This window comes from Micromesistius poutassou (genome assembly GCF_964030765.1).
Source record: "Micromesistius poutassou genome assembly, chromosome: 1".
Taxonomy (NCBI): Eukaryota; Metazoa; Chordata; class Actinopteri; order Gadiformes; family Gadidae; genus Micromesistius; species Micromesistius poutassou.
In genome coordinates this window covers 7766415-7788945 of record NC_140271.1, presented here as the reverse complement: position 1 = coordinate 7788945, position 22531 = coordinate 7766415, and the positions used below count along the sequence as shown (strand labels likewise).

Sequence of the window (22531 nt, the reverse complement as noted above, 5' to 3'; positions counted from 1 at the left end):
GCTTCTTTTTTCCCATTTCTAATTTTGTTTTTAACAAATTTATAAAAATCCCATTTATAATTTTTTTTTCATAAACAATATAGACAACAACTACAGAATTCACAACAATAACAACACCGACAGCGGCAATGAGCACAATAACAAAGACAACAACAGTGACCTACAGTGAAAGGGGCACAGTCTGGTTATTCAATTGGGGTGGACACATGTCACATGTCAGCACCCATGCAGATTATTCCAAATAGATAGATAGACGGACAGAGCTAGATAGACGGATAGACGGACAGAGCTGTTTCTAAATACATCCCTTTGGATAAAAGCATCAACCAAATGGCAAATGAAACAGGACCCATACCTGATCTGTGTTCCTGACTTCTTGTCCCGATACGTACAGGCAATCTACTTTGACGAGTCCCTTGGCGCCGGCGGGCCAGCAGTACAGGACGTGGCACCGCTTCCTGATTGGGTGGCAGGTGAGCTCGGCCACCATGGATCCGACAGGACCAGGAGGTCTTCCTCACCCACCTCTGCCGCTCACTCCAGGTACCTCAGTTAAACCTTCATTAAACATATGCACACACTAAAAGAACATCCCACAACCAGCCCCTCAAACGAGCCAGTGAACCCACAGTTTCAGATGGAATTCGAACACCATGTGATTTAAAAATTTTTGGAAAGAGGGTTTTTTTTGTATGTCCCGCGAAGGGGTAGGGTGTCCCAATACTTAGGGGACCCAAGGGGAGTGCTGTTTTTCCCTTAAAATCAACCCTTGAATGCTAGCCAGCTCGGGAGCTGACTTGAAGGGCACTCAAAGCAAGTGTTCTTGTTAAGGGGAGAGAAATGGGACTGGGCCTCTATGTGTCCGGGAAGCATAACCTTTACTCGGACACAGACATTAAAGGTCCCATGGCGTGATAATTTCACTTTATGAGGTTTTCTAACATAAATATGAGTTCCCCTAGCCCGCCTATGGTCCCCCAGTGGCTAGAAATGGCGTTAGTCGTAAAACGTGCACTAGGTATCCTGCTCCGCCTTTGAAAAAATTAAAGCTCAGACGGGCCGATTTGGAATTTGACCCCATATGTCGTCATAAGGGGCCAGGTTACCTCCCCTTTCTGTGCTTTGCTCGCCCAGAGAAGACAATGAGACAATGCGCCTCTGGATGATACATCCACTGTAAACACTAGTGCATGGTACCGTGGCCACAAGCTCCACCCTCCACAAACTGCACGTTTGTGGAAAGCTCATTGTGGGATTGGCTCGTAGTGGCTGTGATTCTGCACCAAGGCTGAATTTATTGAACGTCTTCAAATACTGTATTAGGGGCCCTCTAACACCTATATAAAAGATATATATAAAAAAAGTGGTTTTGGGGTGAGGTTGAATTGAATATTCATGTTCCATTAGTTTTTGCAAATGCATTTACTCTATGTAGATTCTATCTTTTCAATGTCACCCAATATGAATAAATGTGATTAAGTTGTGATCTTGAACTCCCATTGACTGTTATATTCTATTAGGGTTACTTGGAAATAATATTGTAGTCATTTAATTCTGTTCAAAATTCAAATTAATACATACAAAATAAATTAACATTTACATAATGAGGAGCTCTCTCTCTGTCTCTTTGCCTCTTTGCATCTGTCTCATCTGTCTCTCTCTCTCTTTATGGACTATCAAGGCTTTAGGCTTTTTTTATTTTCAGAACAAGAACAAACGTTAAATAAAATACAATTTAAGATACAAAATCGTAATAGCTTCAAATGTAAGTAATCTACGACATGTGTATATTCTGTGAAAATGTATGGCTATGATATTCTCAATCTCTCTTTCCATTCTCTATCGCCCTCACTAACGGTAGTAACTCTGCTCCTCTGGCCAGGTGATAAATCCTGTCTGACTACTACAGTTAACAAAGTGACATCATTAGTAATGGCTTGGATTTAGGTAACAATTAGAATGGATAGACCACTTACTAGCTTGAAACACTTATTGGTCTTAACGAAAAGAGAACAGGCAGGAAATGTGCTTAAAAGACTGCCTTATAATCTAACAGATTAAATCTGTTGTTTCAGACTCCATCACCCTGCAGGCCATGTCCAATAATCATTGTTACATACTACATATTATATATATGAACCATTATCGCTTCCAAACTGTTATATAACAGTAAACAAAAGAGATATCATTGACACTGCGTAGGGTTTATACGGCATGTGTATATTTCTACTTTCTTGAGGGATGGACTTCAAGCCCGAAACCATATGTTTTCCACATGCAATACCATGCACATCTCAGACCTCGACAACTTCTAGAGGTCTTATTGGTTTGTCTGTGTGCAGGCCGTTGAGCAACAATCATGTCGTGGTGTGCCTTGATTGGGATAAGACCATGAAAAGACCAACTCTCGCATCACAGGGCTCACGTCCTGATGGAGTAAATTAGCCGGTGGCTTGCAGGCCTCCTTTCATGTGTCTCTCTCATTTAGACGAGATTAAACGTCAGGCATCTCGACGGGCTCCTTCTCCCTGTGATCCGACACCGTTTGATCTCTCTCTCGCCCTCTCTCTCTCCCTCTCTCTCTCTCACTCTCTCTCTCTCTCTCTCTCTCTCTCGCCCTCTCTCCCTCTCGCCATTAGTCAGGTGATGAGAAGGCTGCGTCTTTGAGCTTGTGGACATTGTTCTAGTCCCTAAATCAAGTGCAGAGATCTGAGGGCAAAGGTTTTGATGTTAAGATTGGCTTGGGTTGAGTAGACGGGGGAGGGGGCTGCAGTGGGTCTTGAGGTGGGTGACGGGAGATCTGGCCCTCATTAGCTCCAATGCGCCCTCAAATGAGTATTATCTGCTGCTTGGAATGCAGTTACAAGTTGAGCCACTAGAGGGCGACACCCACCAAGCCAGAGCAGGGATTCCAACAAGAGGAACACTGTGGGGAAAAAGTGCTACCCTGTGGGGGGGGGGGGGGGGAGGGGCCGGAATGGATTGGACTGAACCTCTTGGGTGTGTACCCTCATACCGACACGCCTCCCCCTGATTCTTATGAATGATGTGCAACTCCGGCGTCAAACACAGCTAGCACGTAGACACATGTTTGTTGCCTTTGGTTTCGACCCACAGGACTCCGAGGAGGGGAGGGGGGGGGGGGGTGTATCTGTATGCCTCTGTTTTGGGGGAGTGTGTGTTTGTGTGGAGAGGCTACAGGGAAAAGTGGGGATGAGGCCAAGGGGTGGGGGGGGGGGGGGGTAAGGAAGAAAGGGAGTGAGAGAGAGAGGGAGTGTTCTTGATGTAAACCGTGTGTGTTGACTGGCTAATCAGCGTGGGGTCAGGTTCACTGCTAAAGATTACTGAGTGCTTTCAGACGCCGACTACAAAGACTGTGTTTGGCTCTGGCTTTATTTTCTCTCCCTCTGCGTGGATTTTTTTGTTTTTGCCTATTGGTACACACGGTCTCCTTTTCCCAGACAAACACACACACACACACACACTCAAGATTGAAAGATTCTGTAGTCTCAACCATCAACCTACTACCTTTAAAAAAAATGTAAAATCCTTCTCTGTTGCTCACCCAGACTGAATGGTCCGGTACCTGTCTGACATCCAGCTGTATAGGGTGTTGGGGGAGGAGGGTGGGTGAGGGCGGGGCGGATGGATGATTGCGGCCCCAGGGTCAGACTGCACCACTGGAGGGTGCAGAGGCTCTGCCACGCAGGGCCCCCCCGGAGCCCCCGTGGCCCTGCACCTGGAGGTCAGACTGCTGCTGCAAGTGTCAGGCTGTGCTAATCTAAGCAAGGCTGCAATGGCTTATTTCTTATGTGTGTGTGTGTGTGTGTGTGTGTGCTCGTATATGTGTGTTTTCTTTTCTGAGTATGTGTCTGTGAGGGTGTGCGTGCGCGCGTATGTGTGTGTAGCTGTAGCTCTAGCTTGCCACCTCTTTGATCTCTGGGCCCCAGACACATCTGATTCAATTATCCCCATCCACCTGTTGACTTTGAGGCCCTAGATTACACTGCTTTGCTCTCACATCGTGCAGGTTTCACGGCTGTCTGAGTATACATGCATGAGTGTGTGTGTGTGTGTAGGCATGTGCATGTTAACATAACAACTTACCAAAGTGGAACGAGTCGGCATGAACACAGGAATGATCGAAGGATGTGAAGAATGTTGCATGTATGGAATGCAAACTTGCCTCATCAACAAACCAAATCAAACATTGATACTATTTGTCTCCCCTGACAACAGTGGTACTCAGACCACGGATCACGGCTTCTCTCCGCCATCGCGAATCCCCAGCAGTCGCTGGCACTGTTGACTATGACTTTGACCTATATAATGTAATAGAATTTCAGTTTGGTCCCTATTCCAATAAAGTTTGGTCGTGCACTGGTTATCTCCCAATGGCCTGTCCGAGAAGTGGCACATTGGAAGCAAATGTCATGTTAAAAGGTTATGATATTAAAATATACAGTATTTGATCATTTTACATGGTGATACTTTGCATAGTGATGCTACATGTTTGCTCTTGAAAGGAGCGCTTATTTACATGTAGATAATATATTCTACAAATACAATATTGTTTGTCATTTGTTTATACATTCCAATATACATATATATGGACTATTAATTACAAACATTTCATTGGTATCCTGAAGCCCTTATGAAGAGAAAGAGTTGGTGAATTTATTTCCTCATTTCCATATTTTACATGGTTACATTATGTTGGACATCAGGAAAATAATTTAGATGTTCGTTTACCAGAGATACCAAAGACTTCAGGGGTGGGTACGCGACACATATGCCCTAGCGTGGTATATGAAGACGCAGATGAATGGCAGGAAAAAAACTGGTTGATTATCGTACGGACAGGATGAATTGCCCAAGTGAAAGCAAGGGAAAGCTTTGCCAAGTGGCTTGTGCGTATGTTGCCCAAAGCAAGCTTGCTGCACTCGTACATCCATAAAAACACACAGAGGAGAGACTAACAAAATCTCTCTCTCACTCACTCACTCACTCATTCACTCACTTACACCCCCCCCCCCCCTTTCTTTCCATCTCAATCTATGTCTAACCTTCGGCCTTTAACCCTTTCCTTTTCAGAAGGCAACTGTATGAGGAGACCACATGCCGGAGAATGGCGTCCAGTCCTATCAACGCGTCCACCAGAAGAGAACACACCGGCATGGTGAGACTGGCTGACTGACCAACTGACTGACTGGCTGGCTGACTGGTGTAGTTGATCAGATACACAAGTTTTTATGTTTGATGTCGTTCTGTGGAAATATTAGCTTGGACACAATCAAATGTGAGAACAACCAAACCAAGAAAAAATAGCACATGGATAAAGTTAGATCATGATGTCATAGGTTTGAAAACAAAATAATGTATCATTACAGGAGCCTTGCCATCGGTCAGGCACCTGCCCACATTAAAGAGCCACTGCATATTCCAGTAGGAATTTGAGGTCGTCTGATCAGGGTTTGCTGCTGGTTCTTTACTCCAGACTCACAACAAAGGAGACTGTGCTTTGGAACTCCCTCCCATTGGACTAAAGAGCCATGGACACATTCAGAAAGCAACTGAACACCCATCTGTTCAGACTTGCTTATGTTCAATTTGTTCTCATGATTGTTTTGAACTTTTGCAGGGTATCTGTTGCTCTGTATTTTATTAGCTTTTTTTTGTAGCACTTTGTGACGTCTGCTTTTGAAAGGTGCTATATAAAGGAACATATTATTATATCCACACAGACAAATTACAGGAATTACAGTAGCATTCCTGCAGATACAACACCACATTTAGCATTGTGTTAATAGGAGAGTATAATGTAAAAACACAAAAAGCCATTTGATGGACCTTTTCATTTAAAGCTCCTTACAATACCAGGAGTGCATTCATTCTTGGCATGAGTGGCCCCATTGGGAATTGAACCCCTGACCCTGGCAGTGTTAACATCTACCAGTTGAGCTAGACAGGATCACATTAACATGAACCGCCTCCTGTCAGGAACTAACATCAGTGTGTGTGTGTGTGTGTGTGTGTGTGTGTGTGTGTGTGTGTGTGTGTGTGTGTGTGTGTGTGTGTGTGTGTGTGTGTGTGTGTGTGTGTGTGAGACACCAGAACAGATAGCTCATAAACCCGTTCCTGGAAGATTCCGATGACCTCATACATGAAAGCAGCAAAAAGAGTGCAACTGCCTACTCCCATAAAAGCAGTGCGATAACTCAAAACTTTCTTCTCATCAAAACATCCATTTTAGTGCCGTTCTCTTATCAGTATTGATGATAAGAAGTTAAGCTCCCACCACTTTGACAAAGGAATAGTGTTGAAGCGGTTTGAACAAGCTTGAGGCCCCTTGGGCCCTTAAAGCCCTCCGGATCAACAACAGTTAGGAAAGGGGTACAGTATTGAATCTTGCCATATTGCACCCAGTGATTTGCATTGTTGCAGTTTCCATGAGGCTACGTCCAACATTTCCACCGTTCACCTGATCCTATTCTCACAAATCAGACTCAAGCTTAAAATTGAAAGACTGAAGCTTAAAGTTTTAGATGCATATCTAATGTCTGATGGCAGACAAGCTCAAATCTGGGTAAAAGAGGGCGTTTAACTTTCTTTCGTTTCATATTTGTTTTGACCAATCATGACGTTGGATGTACGGATCTGGAAGTGTTTTTGTTGAACACAAACACGGCCAGCAGCAGTAAACTGTTAGAAAGTATCTGTAAGGCTTTCAAATCAACACAGTGTAGACTGGCCACACACTTATTAAAATGCCCTTCCTCATCCACTCACGCAAATAGTTTTTTTTCTATGTAAATCTCTGTAATAGAAACAGAAAAGGGTGCTAGGTCTAACTCTGCCCCTTGCAATTTGTAGTTTCCGGTCCAGGCTCTGTGCCGTCTCCCCAGAGGAGTTCCTCCATAACATAGAAGGACTGCTGGATCCCAGATGAGCCTAATCACACTCGGCAACATCAGCAGAACCCTTCACTATTGCCCTCTCTGGACTTTATTCGATATTCCCTCTGTCCCTGCACCCCTGCACCCCACCCCTACCCCTACCCACTTCTCCTAGCCCCGGCCTAGGCTCTAGGCAAACTGATCTTACACAAACAAAGAAACAGACACATACTGCACATTTTCTATAGTATCAAAACAAATGGATAAAGAGACCATATGCAGGCGGACTGCTGGGGGGGGTGGGGGGCGGGGGGTGTTGGGCTTGAAAGTGAGGCTATGACCCTCCTTTGGAATTTACTGGCAGAAATGATGTGGAACTGCAAAACATCTGGGGTAGTGGTGTAGGGGGGTGTACAGTGGTAGGGAGTGTATGGGAGGGGCGTGTGTGTGTGTGTGCGTGCATGCATGCGTTGTGATTGAGGGGGGTGGGCTGGGTTAACCAGGTTTACAGAGGGAGGTCTTGTTCTAATCTCTTGGGTGGGTCCCTGCATCACTGCCAGTAAATAAATCCTTTCCTCCGTGAACGTGAAAATGTTCTTTCACATTTAAGCCTCATGTGACCTTGTGTGTGCGGTTTACAAGCAACCTCGTCTGTTTCCAATTCATCTATCACTCAACGAATCAATCAAACTCCAAGTACTGATTACAGTCATCTATAAAATAAATAAATGCAACGTTACACGGTGAGATCATAAAAATATGAGTCTAATTCCGCTGCGTTGGCTTTCTGTTTCCCCAGGTGGACGGTGGGTCAAAGCCGTACGCGTCCCCAGACGACAGTGACCTGGAGGCCAGGCTCAACAGCTGGAACCTGGGGGTGGGTGTGCAGGCGAGTCCCCGGATATCGAAGGGCCTTTAGCTCACCTTAGAATCTCCATCACTACTATAGGCAGAGGGTCTCAGAGGAACTCACTATGGTTGTGTGTGGGGAGTGGGGACATCATTGTGAATAAGACCCAGCAGGTCGCATTTAAAATGAGTGGAATAAGATCCAGCAGGTGTGATGTGGAAATCTCTCCCTCGCTCTCATAGTCTGGTTCATGTCTCTCGCTATCTTTTGCAATCTTTTTCATAAGCTCTCTATTGCATTCCACCATCCCCCCCCTCCCTCTTTTAGCCAGTTTTTTCTTAGCCTTAAAACTTCCATCTTATTACTATCGGGAGAATGGGATGGTGAAGAATGGAGTGAGAAAATGCTCTTTCTATCTTTATTACCCATCTTCCTCTGCCTTCTCTCTCGCCTCTCGCTGTCTCGTTCCCTCCCTCTCTGGTCTTGCTCTCTCTTCCCCTCTCACTCTTTCCTCTCTCTCTCTCTCTCTCTCTCTCTCTCTCTATATTCCATGCTGGGGTGAGCTGAGGTAATCTGAGATGTGTGTGTGTGCACACTTCCATACACACAGTTTGCCACCGAGACACTGATAAGAGGCAGCGCTTAGCAACGCTAGCTCCCCCCCCCCCCCCCACACACACACACACACACACAAAAGCATCTCAACAGTTGTTTCTACACACCTGCACGTATACACATGTACGCAAACAAACCCACACACACACACACACACACACACACACACACACACACACACACACACACACAGCAGAACTGAATAGTAGCAGTATTTCCGTCTTGAACTGTGCTGTGCTTTAGACATCAGTGAAGCGTTCCCTGCTTGGTTGATTGATCTACTGTGATGACTGATGAGGAACAGGAACAGTGTGGTTAGTAATTGTTCAGTCTAAATAGTTCCTTTACGGATGAGGGACAAAGACAACGGATCTCAGTAGGCACACACATACACACACATACACACATATACGCACCCATATACGCACCCATATACATGCACATATACACACGCTCACACACACACACACACACACACACACACACACACACACACACACACACACGTAGACACAGAAACACAGACACAAAGGGCCCTATTTTAACACAAGTATAAAACGCGAAACGCAAGAAGCTTTGTGGGCGGATCTCTGGCGCTGTTGCTTATACTGGCGGATAAATGACTCTTGCGCCGACGCAAATCTAAAATGGGTTGGTCTGAAGTAGTTTAATTACCCGTAGGTGTGTTTTGGGCGTAACATGCAATAAACCATTAAGAGTGCCATCTTCCATCTCCTTTAAAAGCCAGCGCATTTACACTTGACGAGTTGATATTTTGACAGCGTGTTTGCAGTCTCCGCTGAGACAGATGCATGACCACATGAATTTCAAACTTCAAATGGCTCAGTTTATGGCCAAATAATAGGCCTAATTCACACATGGAATAGCGTTTTATTCTACAACTTCAGAAACACTGACTCGTCATGTAAATTTCGGCAAAGAGAACGTAACACATGATATGATACATGTATGATATGTGGTCCTGTGGCCGCAACTGTGGGTCTATTTAACGATATGCGGCAATACATTATCAAACTTTTTTTACCAGTATTGTATACATTATCGTTATCTACCCTGTTAATATATATTGCCATGGACTGTATAATGTTCATTCTTTTAAACTCACTCGCGGAGAAAAAAAAAATAAATAAATAAATAAATGTTTTCTCACGATCAAATACTCATCAATCCTAAACGTTATGGGCTTGTACACAATGTCTGTGTCAAGAAAATATGTGTTTGCTGTACGGTGTTTGCAGAGGCATTGTTTTAAAAGTACAACTTCTTACCTCCTGTATCAGCTGTTCTTTGGCAAATAATTTAACCAACGTTATCATTTACCCCAAAAAGAGATTTTGTTTTGGAAGGCTGGGATATACTTTGCTCGAGTTTATTATTGTTATTATTATTATTTTAACGCATGGCATTAGTCTACTACAGTGTTCATTCATGCAGCCCCTCTGGAAAAAAAATTCCACAATCCACATGCTATTTCTATGCAGTTTCACACATATAAGCAATCTCTGACATCCTAATATTTCAATTAGGCTCATCGTTTGCATGTTTGTGTTGTGTATAGTCTGTACACATGTCTAGTCTGTATACATGTGTGTAAGCTTATGTTGCAGTTCCATGGCACATCAAAATAGCAACGCCAACTGCGCTATCCGCTAGTACATTTAGAACAGGTATTTGCTGGTCAGTGGCGCAATTGCTTTTTGGATCACTAAAATAGCACCAAGTATCATTTGCGCAGGCACATGCCTCTGCTTTTCGCCGACACGCCTCTCAGGGTGCAAGTGTATTGGCGCGAGTTTGCTGCAGGGGAAAATCAGCTTTACGCCCGGTGCAAACTAGCAACGATACATGCCTCGGTGTGGAAAGTAAATCGCGCGGGGTGCAAGATAGGGCCCAAGCAGTCACATAGACACACACACACACACCCATGGCCAAGGGAATATGTGGGTGTTCTACCCAGAGGGAAAATACAAATACAAAAAAAGCATTTCTACCGGGAAATACTCTCTCATGCATCCACAGCATCCACGTTGGAGTGTCCATCCATGCCAGCATTGTGCAACGGCAGTCTGTCTCCTGCCCGGTGCCCAGCAGACCCAAATCAATCAAACCTGATGAATGGCTGTCCACAGCTATACATAGAAACGCCATTCTTCCTCTGTGGTGCTCTGTATTTGACGGAGAGATAAATATATATTGCGTCGCCAATGCCAAATTTGAGAGCTTTTAAGCGTGCAATTAAGCCCGGCTATACAGCACGAAATACATCAACACTCTGTTGTGTCATGCTGTGAAAAGGGGTGCGTAAACACACATGTAGCCTGGATGTCTGGGGGGGTGGCGGCAGTTGACGTGAACGTGATCCCGTTGAAGTGGGCACGCCACTGCGTCCCCCGAAAAGGGATGATGTCAACATGCTGCACAAGCAGAGAGAGAAAAAAAACAAAACAAGAAACCCTGTTTCACCTTCTGCTACACAGTCATCTGAGGGAAGTAGGGCGACTTTGATCAGTCACACACTCCCAATCCCCACCCCCTCCTGCCACCAACCACTGCAGTCGTGTAGGTGTGTGTGTGTGTGTGTGTGTGTGTGTGTGTGTGTGTGTGTGTGTGTGTGTGTGTGTGTGTGTGTGTGTGTGTGTGTGTGTGTGTGTGTGTGTGTGTGTGTGTGTGTGTGTGTGCGGCGCACGTGGCGATTCCTGTACAGTACGGCGGAGGATATTTCGTGTCCTTAGCTCTGGGGTTGTTTGAGGACGTGCCCGATTCACTTTGGGATAATCCCCCTCGCCAACGCTAAGATAGATATTTTTTCAGAGAGGATAAAAAAAAAAAGGATGGCAGCAAAAAAAAAGTCTGCACCCCCTCACCAGGGCTTGCTCCCTCTCATCCTCCTCATTTTCCTCATCCATGTTTTGGAAGAGATCCACGGCGGCGTCTGCTTACCATGCGCCATACCCCCCCCCCCCCCCCTTGTGGTGCATCGCAGCAGACCCCCGGAAGGACCGTCCTCGCCCGCCAGCACCAATTCCCACCAATGTATTTGTAATACGGCGTGTGGTGGGGCATGGGGGGGGGGGGGATTCGGTCTTGTCATAAACACACGTCAACCAGCGTCAAAGACGTCAACACCCACCAGAATGTCGACAAACACATTTAGCGATATCGATGCAAAGTTCCGGCGGTTTTAGGGATCCTTCCTGTTGCTGCTCTGGCATCTGGCCCCCTTTTTTTTTTCCGTTCTGCTCTATTCAGAACGGATAGGCCGCTTGGTCGTGGGGTCCCATTTGTCTCTGTCTCCGACTGGTAAACAAACCAGGGATAGCTTACAGATTACCCCTTCCCTTCCCCTGAGCCGTGGTGAAGGCCAGGGACGAAGGGGTGCGTTGTGGGGGGGGCAGGCAGAGAGCGGAAGTGGAGCAGACACACACACACACACACACACACACACACGCGCACACTTGCACACACACAGAGAAACCCACAGAATGCCTTCAAGTGGTCCAAGTTGGTCTCTTCCTGTAAACAGGTGGGGAGCTGAGGGAAAAGAGAGGGAGACGCCATGTCTTTGAAGTTATCACTTGCATTGTTTATGACAAATGGATGGCCCAGCTTAGGAGCTGCTGGAGTCTGGCACCAGCAGAAGGAAGGAAGGAAAGAAGAAATGTGAAGTGCGAGAGTGACAGAGTGGTGTGCTGTTTGTGCGTGTGTGTGTGTGTGTGTGTGCGTGCGTGCGCGTGTGCATGTGTGTCTTGTTTCAGATCGAAAACCCCAGGTATTTGCGTGAGAGGCCCATCGCCCCGTCGCCGGTAAGTTCTGGTGTCCTTGTAGTCTAGACAGAGTGCTGTTTTTCGAGACTCTTGCCTTTTCATGTATTTTTCATGTGTTCTCATATCTTTTGACAGGTTCACTGTTAGATGTGAACCAAGTGAGGGGCACACAGGGCCCCCGAGGTAAAGCTAGCTTTAGTGACTGCATAACCGGAATGTGCCGTTGAGTAGGCATCAAAAGGAAGGCACATTACACTGATTGGATTAGAGTTGCATGATGCCAATCTCGCTCTTCCTCCCTCCCCTTCTGTGTCTTCCTCATATATATCTCTCTGTCCTCCGGATTGCTCCATCACTCCAGATGTTCAAGTCAACCATTGGTAGGAACAGCACATACCTTGATGAAACGGGCCCGCTGCACATACAGGACAAAGAGGTACATCCCGACGAAGTGACTCACTGCGTCTCATTTTAGACATATTTTATGTAAGCTAGTATGAGGTTGACACTAAAGTATAATCTCATACCGCGTTAAAGAAAACTCAGAACTCAAAAAAAAAAAAATCACCAAGTTGAAACCAAGTTGAGTTCCGTTTTTGTCTTGAACGCTGTATCGGTGTCCCGTCCAAATGGAAAGTTTCGATGTTCCCCAAAGTCCTATAGGCTGCTTGTTTTAAGTGTTTTCAAGGACACTAGCATGAGGTTCCCACTAAACACACTAGCAGTGCCCCCTTCAACTGAAACGGGAATTTGTGTTCTTGGTATTCTGTTTTGGTCGTAGGTGTTGACAATTCGTTGTAGACACACAAACGGTCAAAGCTTCCTTCGATCTTTCATGATATTAAACACCCCCACAGTGAAGTACACACACGCACATAAACACACACACACACACACACACATCCTTGTTTATTGTTTAAAAGGCTGAGGCTTGCGGGGCTTCACAGAAGACAAAAAAAGAACCAAGAGCTTTCTTCCCAGTGGGGACGCTCTCTCCTTATGTGGCTTTAAGCTGCAAATCCCATTCTGTAAGCATGCTTTGATGTCCCCTCTGCCACACATACCCCCACCCGACCTGCACCCCGGCACCATCACTACCCTCTTCCTCCCCCTTCCCCTCATGTTGCCTTTACTAGCACAGTTGAACATTAAACTGAAGCGTGGCTCTGCCCTCACGTCCATGGATTCCCCGGGTCCCCCTGGGGAGGCTGAGCTCCATTCACTTAGATGAGCCTCACCGACGGATAGAACTGAAGGAGAACGGACAGAGGAGGATACAGGAGATACAGTTGTTGGGAAGATAATACTCTCGGCCTGTGCGCCTGTCCCACCCCATTTGCACACATGCCAAAGTAGCCTGGCCCCACATTTAGCTTAAACGCAGTGCATTGAGGCAGAGAGATAAAAGTGAATAGCCCGCTTACTATTAGAGATTGGCTGCCTGCAGGGTATGCGTTCTGCATTGGTTATTATGTATATTAGATGTTTCTCTGCAAGTGGAACTGAGTGAGTGTGATGGGAAACTGCGTGTTCACATGCATAGGATATTGTACCGCACAGCAATGAGGTGACAGTGAAGCCACCAGGGAAATGATTGGAATACGATTTTTGATGGTGACATTGACCCCAAATTTCCAACATATTCCCCTCGCCTTTATTTCCAAAACCAAACCCACGGCACTGTGTAAAAACACCTTTGACCCATGCAAAATGGTGAATATTGTTTTTCTTTTTTTAGGGCTGTAAACTGCCTGTTTACAATTCCCAAATCTGTGGTGTTCCGTAAGTTTCATATTCAACCCACACTGAGTGAGTCAAAACAACTCCCTCAAGATCACCTTATTAAGTACATTTGGTATGAATGATAATGTGTCATTCCATTTTATAATCTCATTTAACTTCAATTGGAGTGGATTTAAAATAGAATTTTAAAAGTGTGATTAATCGCAAATTAACTCACCAATATTATGTGATTAACGCGATTAAAACTTTTAATCGTTGCCCAGTCCTAGTCTTTTTTTAATTCAAAGTTTCTCTTGAGCTGAACTTCTCTTTATTACACACACACACACACACACACACACACACACACACACACACACACCGAGCCCCCCCCCCCCCCCCCCCCCCCCCACCATGAATAATGTAATCCTCAGCAGGTGCATTAAGCCTTTCTATAGCACCATGGAACCTCACCTTGCATTTTTGCCTTGACCCCATCCAGGATGTGACAGTCACCCTACTTCCTGTCAAAAGCCTAGCCAGAGGTTTAGTCCAGGTTGAGGAATGATCCGGATCACATGTCATTAAGCCCTCGTTGGCTCACAAACGACTCAAGTTCATGAATGCTAAAGCCACCCACCCCTATCATGCACACTCTGCTCCTACAGTATGTTTATTCATATGCTTTGAAACCTCTTGGAAAAGCATACTTCGTACAAGAGTCATTGTCCTGCTTATAATTTTTTTCAGCACACCCTGCCGGTGCTCAGGCATACGTCACACTTACCACTGGAAAGATGGGTGGGTCTTCATTTGGGGGGTTTACTGAAGTTGAATTGGAGAGGGTTTAATTTACAGGCTGGCCTGATTGAGTTACAGTGAATCAAGCAGACTGCTGCAGACTGATCAGAGCTGTGTGTGTGTGTGTGTGTGTGTGTGTGTGTGTGTGTGTGTGTGTGTGTGTGTGTGTGTGTGTGTGTGTGTGTGTGTGTGTGTGTGTGTGTGTGTGTGTGTGTGTGTGTGTGTGTGTGTGTGTTCTTCAAAGTGTCTTCTTCCCCTAAGCCCCTGCATGCCCCAGAATGGACACAATGTGGCAGATCTACCCTTCTCCCACTATCTCCCACTAATGAACAGATTGCTTGGACAAACCTCTGACTTTGAGACCTCTCTCTCTCTCTCTCTCTCTCTCTCTCTCTCTCTCTCTCTCTCTCTCTCTCTCTCTCTCTCTCTCTCTCTCTCTCTCTCTCTCTCGCCTTAATGATGCAATCTCTGGCTCTCTGGGAGTCGTTGGCCTGTGATTAAGAGGGGCCAGGCCTCATCGTGTTTGATAGTCTTACAAAACACGCAGATGGAGCATGGCCTGGATGCTTAAAAGCCGAGAGAGCAGCAGCTTAGGTTCTCGAGATGGCTCGTCCATTCCCCTCCAGGGCTTCCGTCATCGTTGGTGTGAATGAGACGTGTGTTTTTATTCCATAGACACTGCCACTGAAACAGCTCTATCTCCATTTAAAGCTAAGTCCATGGGTTATTAAGAGGGGTGTGCTTGCTCTGCTGGAGTGCAATAGGGGTTGGGGATAGCGACGTAAAGTAGCCAAACGTTTATTTATTTTCCCCCGATGAGGAATCTGCCATTGGCTGGTGGTCAGTAGATGGCAGACCGCTGAACATAGATACGCTATGTGTTCACAGGGGATGAATGCAACACAGCATCATAGTCGTTAATGTAACGGAGTGATCTGACGCACAGAGGCAACCTTGCAGAGCCTAAACAGTTGTAAGACAATTTGCAAGCGCAAATCCCTGAGGAATTCAACCCCATATATATATGTTTTCATCTTTATTCTTCCTTTTGCTTTATCCAATATCGCTCTCACATGTTCACTTACACATACGCATACGCACACACATACACACTCACTCACTCACTCACGCACTCCAAACCCTTCCTTCCCACCCTCTCATTTTTTTGTCCAAGTGCCAAGCGTCAAAAAACATGGCATCTAACAATGTTCGGTGTAGCTCAGAAGAAGAGAGGGTAAGAAAACACAAGCTATGCCACCCAGCCAGGCTGATTGAAAGCTTCCCTGGAAGCCTTTAGGTGTGCGCCGCTCCTTTTCTTAACCCCCTTCCTTCCTTTGCCGACGCCTTTTATAAACAAGTTTCAATCGCCCCTGATCTAGTTTGACAAACTTTCTCAGAGGAACATTTGAAGAGGTGATGAGAAAGCGACACCCCGTGTTTTTTTCTGTTGTTTTTATTCTACTCTCTCTCTTTCTCTCTATCTTCTCTCTCTCTCTCTCTCCCTCACTTTCTCTCTCTCACTACTCCCTCACTCAATAGTCTCTCAACCTTTTTTTCTCTCTCGTCACTTCAATCATTTTGCTCCCTCTTTCGGTTCTCCTCTCTGTCTCCCTTTTTTTCCTCTTTTCTCTTCCTCTCTCCCACCTCTCACCCTCTCTCCATCATACTCTCTCTCCCCATGGCTTTTTTCTTGCACGCTCTTGACAGGTCTCCCGTGGTAACCCCCTCGATTGCACAAGAAATGGCAGTAAATCAGGAAAGAAACGAGGGAACAAAGAGAGACAGAGAGAGGGAGAGAGCAAGAGAGACAAACGCAGGCAGGGCTTTGTTGTAGGTAGAGATGGAGCCTGGCGATGGGGTTTGAAGTGGGATAACGAGGTGGTGCTCTGGATGCTGATGGAAGTTAGCATTCCAAATTGGGCTGTTTTCATTTCTAGTTTCCAGCTTCCAACAGATGTACTTTCAATAGGCTTAGCGGTGATCCCCACCAGCCCCTCATATCTGTAAGCTGATATTCTTCCTGCTCCGGTAAGCGATGGACACAGGCCACTTAAATAGCTCTGTGGCCCAACCAATGGATGGCTTTGACTCACAGATTTACTCCTTAATTGCTTTAAGGACAACGGCTATCGCGGATGTGGCCGCCGATAGACTTGCGTATGTTTAGACACGCACATTATACATATATGCCCGGAAAGGAAACTCATTGTCACACAACACTCGGTTTGAAAGAGAAAGCTAAATATTTATGGCCACCGGAGACACGGGTGTCCACATCAAAGGGTACGGCGGGTAATCATTCAACTCATTTTGACGCGGCCCGACTCCAGGTTTTTCCCCCCACGATGCCCATCCATGGTTCTGTTTGGGGTGGGTATTTCCTTTCCCAGTGTGTTTATGCACTAGGAAGACAATAGAGCAAGCATAGAAGATATGCATCCATCTTTCTTGAAATACCTGTCTTTAAGAGTTAGGGTTTTTTAAACTGTTTTTTGTTGGGAGAGAATCTATCCTTTTCTGTTGTTTAACGTTTTAGACAATACATGTGTGTCAGTGTTTGTGTTAGACCTGTTTGATGGAAAACAAACGTGAATATTAATATATACCTCCATGCAAAATGTACTGGTCCAACTTTTGAGCCTCTCTAATAAATATCTAACTAAAATGAAGAGAGAGCAAAGCAAAAGTGATCACTGATAGAATTACACACACACGTACACACACACACACACACACACACACACACACACACACACACACACACACACACACACATTACACATTACATTTTTAGTTTTTTGAAGTTGAAGAATGCCATTTGTCTCCCTGTGTATATAGGCAAGTGTGTGGGTGTTCAACCCACTTCACAAATGGCATGTTCTCTTTCAGCCGTTTGTTTCCTCTAAACAAACGGCTTCCTCTGAAAAGTATTTTAATTGTAACTGAGCGAATTGTTGTGTACTTTTAAATACAGTCTCCTGCCTGTAAATAACTTCAATCAATCAAAACAATGCCCTCCAGCCAACACAACTGCGGCAAGAACGGAGAGCTTTTCTGCTGCTTTATGTCGCGGTGATATCCATCATCGGTTTTCTCATTGCTTCCAGGTGGAGATGAAAATCAAAGTGTTAGAGGCCAAACATCAGGAGGAGAAGCTCAGGATGCAGCAGAGACATGACACGGACATCCAAAAAGTAAGACGTTTCAAAAGAGACCAAAACGTCCTTTCGAAAATAAAGTATGAAAAACACGTACAAATGTGTTTCATTTGCTTTAAAGAGAGTCAGGTTGCATTATCAATTTGAAAGGGTGTATTTGCATCCGGTTATGCTATAAAAAAAGGAGTAAAAATGTCTTGGTATAATTTGTATTGCACTATATATATGTTCTGCATCAACCTTCCCAGAAGCCTTCAAAGGTCTTCGTCAGCTGGTTAAAATAGCAGTCTCTCTTTGTGTATTTATTTTCCCCAGTTGGAGCCTATCAGTTTAGTAGAAGATGAAGCACCTGGGATTTGTCAAGTCCTTCAAGCAGAACCCCGCCCCCCCTCCGTCCCCCGTCCCCCTCCCCGCTTGTTCTGTAGCGACAGAAGCTTTTAATAAAGTTGAAAACACTCCAATTTTCCCTCTTTTGAACTGTCCGGCGCTTCTTTATGTTTGACATGAGACAGGGTGACAGCGTCTCTGTAACGGCCGTGTCAGCGCCGGGAAATTGCGCTAATTGCATACAGATTGTGAGCCCTGTCGGATTCCATTTTCTTCACTTTTTGTGTTTTGCCTAGTGACTTTTTTAATGGCTTCTAAAGAGCTGTCCCTCTAATGGACCATCTTCCAACACACGCTCATTAGAGCCCATCGCTAAAGGTGACTAAACGAGTCTTAATTAGATCTCTAATAAATAATGTATGGCTATTGGAGAGGTCATCGTCCACTTGTGTGACATAGAGAGGCTAATGAGAATACTAATGCTAGCATTGTATTCTTATGAATATGGATCTTTGTGTTTTGGTTATATATATATATATATATATATATATATATATATATATATCTGCTCCGGTCTTTGTTGACTAGAATTTCGGAAAACCAACAGCTTTTTTGAGTTGTTGTATTTAAACTAACTGAAGACAAGGCACGTATGGGAACCATTTAGTGTAAAATGTAACCAAACGCAACAGGAAAGGTTCATTGGAGCAGTGTTGACTGCTTGCTTCTGTAAATACTGTTACATTAGGATTTTACTTATCAAAGGACATTAAAAGCACCCAGGAATTCTAACATTGTGCACATATTCCTGGGATGTATCCCCTTTCCTTCCCCCAACTAGATACTTTATATTCCTTTAAACAACAATATATTAGTCGAGGAGAATATGGTTAGCCAGGCTAGCATCCCTATCAGGGCGTCTTGTAAAAGCCTTAAATGAGGGTGTCATTTCCAAGTGCACTCTCGCCTGACCCCTTGTCTGACATGGCCGTTTAGTTCGCCGTTCTTGTCGTGCCTAAAGAAAGCGCACTGTCCTTATCAGGATGTCCATGCTTTCTCTTTCAATTCTCTTGGGGAATATAGGTTGCCTTAATGCACTTTTTAGGTTCCTTTTATGTTACCCCTTTCATCTTACATCCCAGTGCACTCGTACACCAGTAGAGCAGGCGTAGCAACAGAGTGCTCGGTAACCTGTTACCTTTCAGACACCCTGTGTGGATGATGGTCCCAGGCTCTTGTTTCCAGACTAACACACTGTTATTTGGCAAGGGCTATGATTGTGTACTCACCGACTCTCCCAATTACATTTAGATGTTTTTCAGTTTTCTGCATAATTGTATTTTTCAGTCAAATGTATTTTGTGTCCAAAACGAAATAATCTGGAACAAGGGGCTGTCCCCAAGTCTACTTAAATCCTGAACAAACTTTAAATCGACACAGATTCAAACCTCTTTCCTTTTCTTTCCTCTTTTTCGGAGCGTTCCGCTGGCCGGATGCTCTTGATAGTCGTCCTTCACTTTGTGGAAACCCAAAGGGGCACATCTTTCCAATACATCAGCACGTCCACTTCTATAAGCTAAACTAACAAAAAAAAGTGCCTCTTCTGCAATACAAATTTAACGACTTAGAGCAACTTTAACTTAAGAATGAAGACAAGCACAGCAAATCAAACCAAGCTCCATCATCATGCGTAAGACATGGCGTGTCGGAAGTATATTGAGTGTGACTGCTGTTTGGCCACCGTTCTTTCAGCAAGGATGCTGTTCCACTGTTTATATTAGCGCCAAGGCTGCATGGCCTAATTGAGCTAATTAGACACAGCTGGTAGCAGCCGCCAGAGGCAATTACCTCATCACACCTACACAGGTGTTAGCGTTTCATGCAATTAGCAATTTGCTAAGCGATAGGAGCGGCTAAGCTATCCATATGGATGGCAGTGCTGTCATAATGTATGATACATCGCACTGCCAAAGTTTCCCCCCACACATGCATCGTCTTTGCTGCCGCCTCTTTCTCTCAATATCTCTTCAGAAAATGTGGAACGCTTTATAAAATTAGGAATGTTAAACAGTATCTTGGGGCGAACAAAACCACATTGCTCAATAATTGCCTAGAATGTGTGCGCAAACAAATGGTAATAGCTGGTTATTTTTCTAACAATGCAATTCCAGCTGGGTACTAGTCTGATACCATTTTTTTCTCAATTATTTAAATTCCTGAAGCTCCGGTCCAGTGTCTTTGTGTTTTTTTTTTTTTTTTTAAGTAACCTTGTCTTTGTCTGCTCCAGATTCTGGACAGAAAGAATGGTGAGATTGAGGAGTTGAAGGCGTCATACCGGACCAAGCAGAAGGGCTCAGAGGAGACGATCCGCAAGCTGGAGAAGAAAGGTGAGAGGTCAGCTTCTCATAGGGGTAACCCAGAGAGGGATGTTTACGCTTGTGTCTCTGAACACTCGCAGTAAAAAGCCCACCAGGGTTCCTTAGGGGCGCCCCGGAAGTGTGCCGTGATCTTAGCCAGCTGGGCTATGCTACATTGTTTTACATTCTCAAAATGTCTTCTAAACTATTTTTGGATTACGCACCTCCGACCTCCTCTCCTCTTCTTTCATATATGTTTGAGTAGCTTCAGAGCTTTTTGCGAAATAGCGGAGTGGTATGCCATTACTTTTCTCTACCATTACAATTGGCCCTACTCTTGCCCCCATAGACACTATGGATAACCCCATTGATACTACACGTTACCCTACTACATGTCGATTCTCCACACCTGTCTCAGTGCGTCACATTAACGCACATTTCTCTAGACTCCTATTCCTTGCGCATTGTACATATTGTTATACTTCATACTTCCAACATCTGCACATTCCAAGGTCTTTTTCTTTGTATTTTATAGTTATGTTTATTATTATTGTTATGCACCAAACATCAAGACTAATTCCTAATGCCTTGTAGGGTTACTGTCTGTTTCTCATTTGGTCTAGCAGGCAACTTTTATCAAAATCACTTACAGTGGACATGGAGGGGGAACTTATTACTACGTAACTTATGACTACGTTATTACAATGACATGTGCATAATACTTTACTGCCTACTTTAGTTTACCCCATATTAATAGTAATTATTATGTGTTCTTGGTTTGATTGTAAAGGCAGCTCATGATCATCCAGGTTCACTACCATTCCACTCCACTATTACTCCCTCCTTACCTTTATAACAATGTCGATTAGTCGTAATATTAACATGCAGTATTATGTATTAATAAATATATGCTTTAGATCTGGTTTACCTTTAATACTTACAAAATACAAGTTGCAATAGATTCAGGTTGCGATAGAATAAGTGTGCACAAAAACAGACTTCTGTGCGTGTCTGCCTGTGTAAAAGTGTACACCTCCGGGCAAGGTATGACTGTGTGTGTGTGTGTGTGTGTGTGTGTGTGTGTGTGTGTGTGTGTTCTGGTGCCCATGGGTGCGTTCTCTTCACCACCCAACAGTTGAAAGCGTGCTGCGGGAGTCCCAGGTCATCCGCGAGAGCAAAGAGAAGCAGATTGCGGAGCTGAAGAAGATGTCGGATCAGAGCTCCAGCTCCCTGCACAACGAGTGGGAGAAGAAGGTACGAGGAGCGGCCCCTGAGCTAGAGGAAGATCTGTTTGATTGCATGAAATGCACACACACACGCACACACTCGCACACACCGATTTTGCTGCAAGCAGACTCCCCTGTAGTTTTTTTTTTCCGAAAGAAAATATTTCTTCTGTGAAGTCTCTGCGAAGTCAGTGTGGTTCTTCATTCCTGCAAAATTAATGCTTCGTCCACTCAATACATTTTATGTATTTTCACTCCCTGCCCCACACCCCCCATCCGCAATGTTTTTCTAGCCATGCACTGAAGCTTAATAAGATCCTAATCAAATGTGTAGTCATTTGTGCTGGATCAGTGAGCCTGTGATAAGAAGAAATACTCAAGCAATGATTTCTCTCAGAGGTAATGACAAAATTAACTCTAGTTGCCCTTGAAAAAGACCTCTTGCACCCTGTGTAGAGTATAATTTATACGTGTAATGAAACAGACGATACAAAACAGACGTGCAAAATGAAACGGATAACAAGGAGAAGATGGAGTTGGAAAATGGAGAGATGTGGAAAAATAGATGAGTCATCCAGGAGACTTGATGTTGCCGGTATATGATGGAAGCTATAGCTATAGGAAAGTCCAGATGTATACATCCAAAACAGATTTAGCCAGTTTATTCGCTACAGGAATGCTATGTGAACTGATAACAGAGAAGATCTGTTGGTCGTATTTATTCAATCTTGGGTTCATATTTTTACGTATGGCAAAAACCAGTTCCAACCGACCGCAGTTGAAAGTTCAGAAGC

The 22531-nt window shown here is 44.7% G+C and overlaps 1 protein-coding gene across 1 annotated transcript in view; it reads left to right on the top strand.

The window, feature by feature from the left end:
* Positions 1-22531, top strand: part of cep112 (centrosomal protein 112) — a 106202-nt gene that overhangs the window by 2486 nt on the left and 81185 nt on the right. Inside the window, exons 4-11 of the mRNA XM_084488344.1 lie at positions 395-543; positions 5095-5179; positions 7696-7773; positions 12138-12185; positions 12508-12582; positions 17777-17863; positions 20442-20541; positions 21647-21765. Coding sequence (XP_084344470.1) covers positions 395-543; positions 5095-5179; positions 7696-7773; positions 12138-12185; positions 12508-12582; positions 17777-17863; positions 20442-20541; positions 21647-21765 — 741 coding nt within the window. The remainder of the gene's footprint in view (positions 1-394; positions 544-5094; positions 5180-7695; positions 7774-12137; positions 12186-12507; positions 12583-17776; positions 17864-20441; positions 20542-21646; positions 21766-22531) is intronic.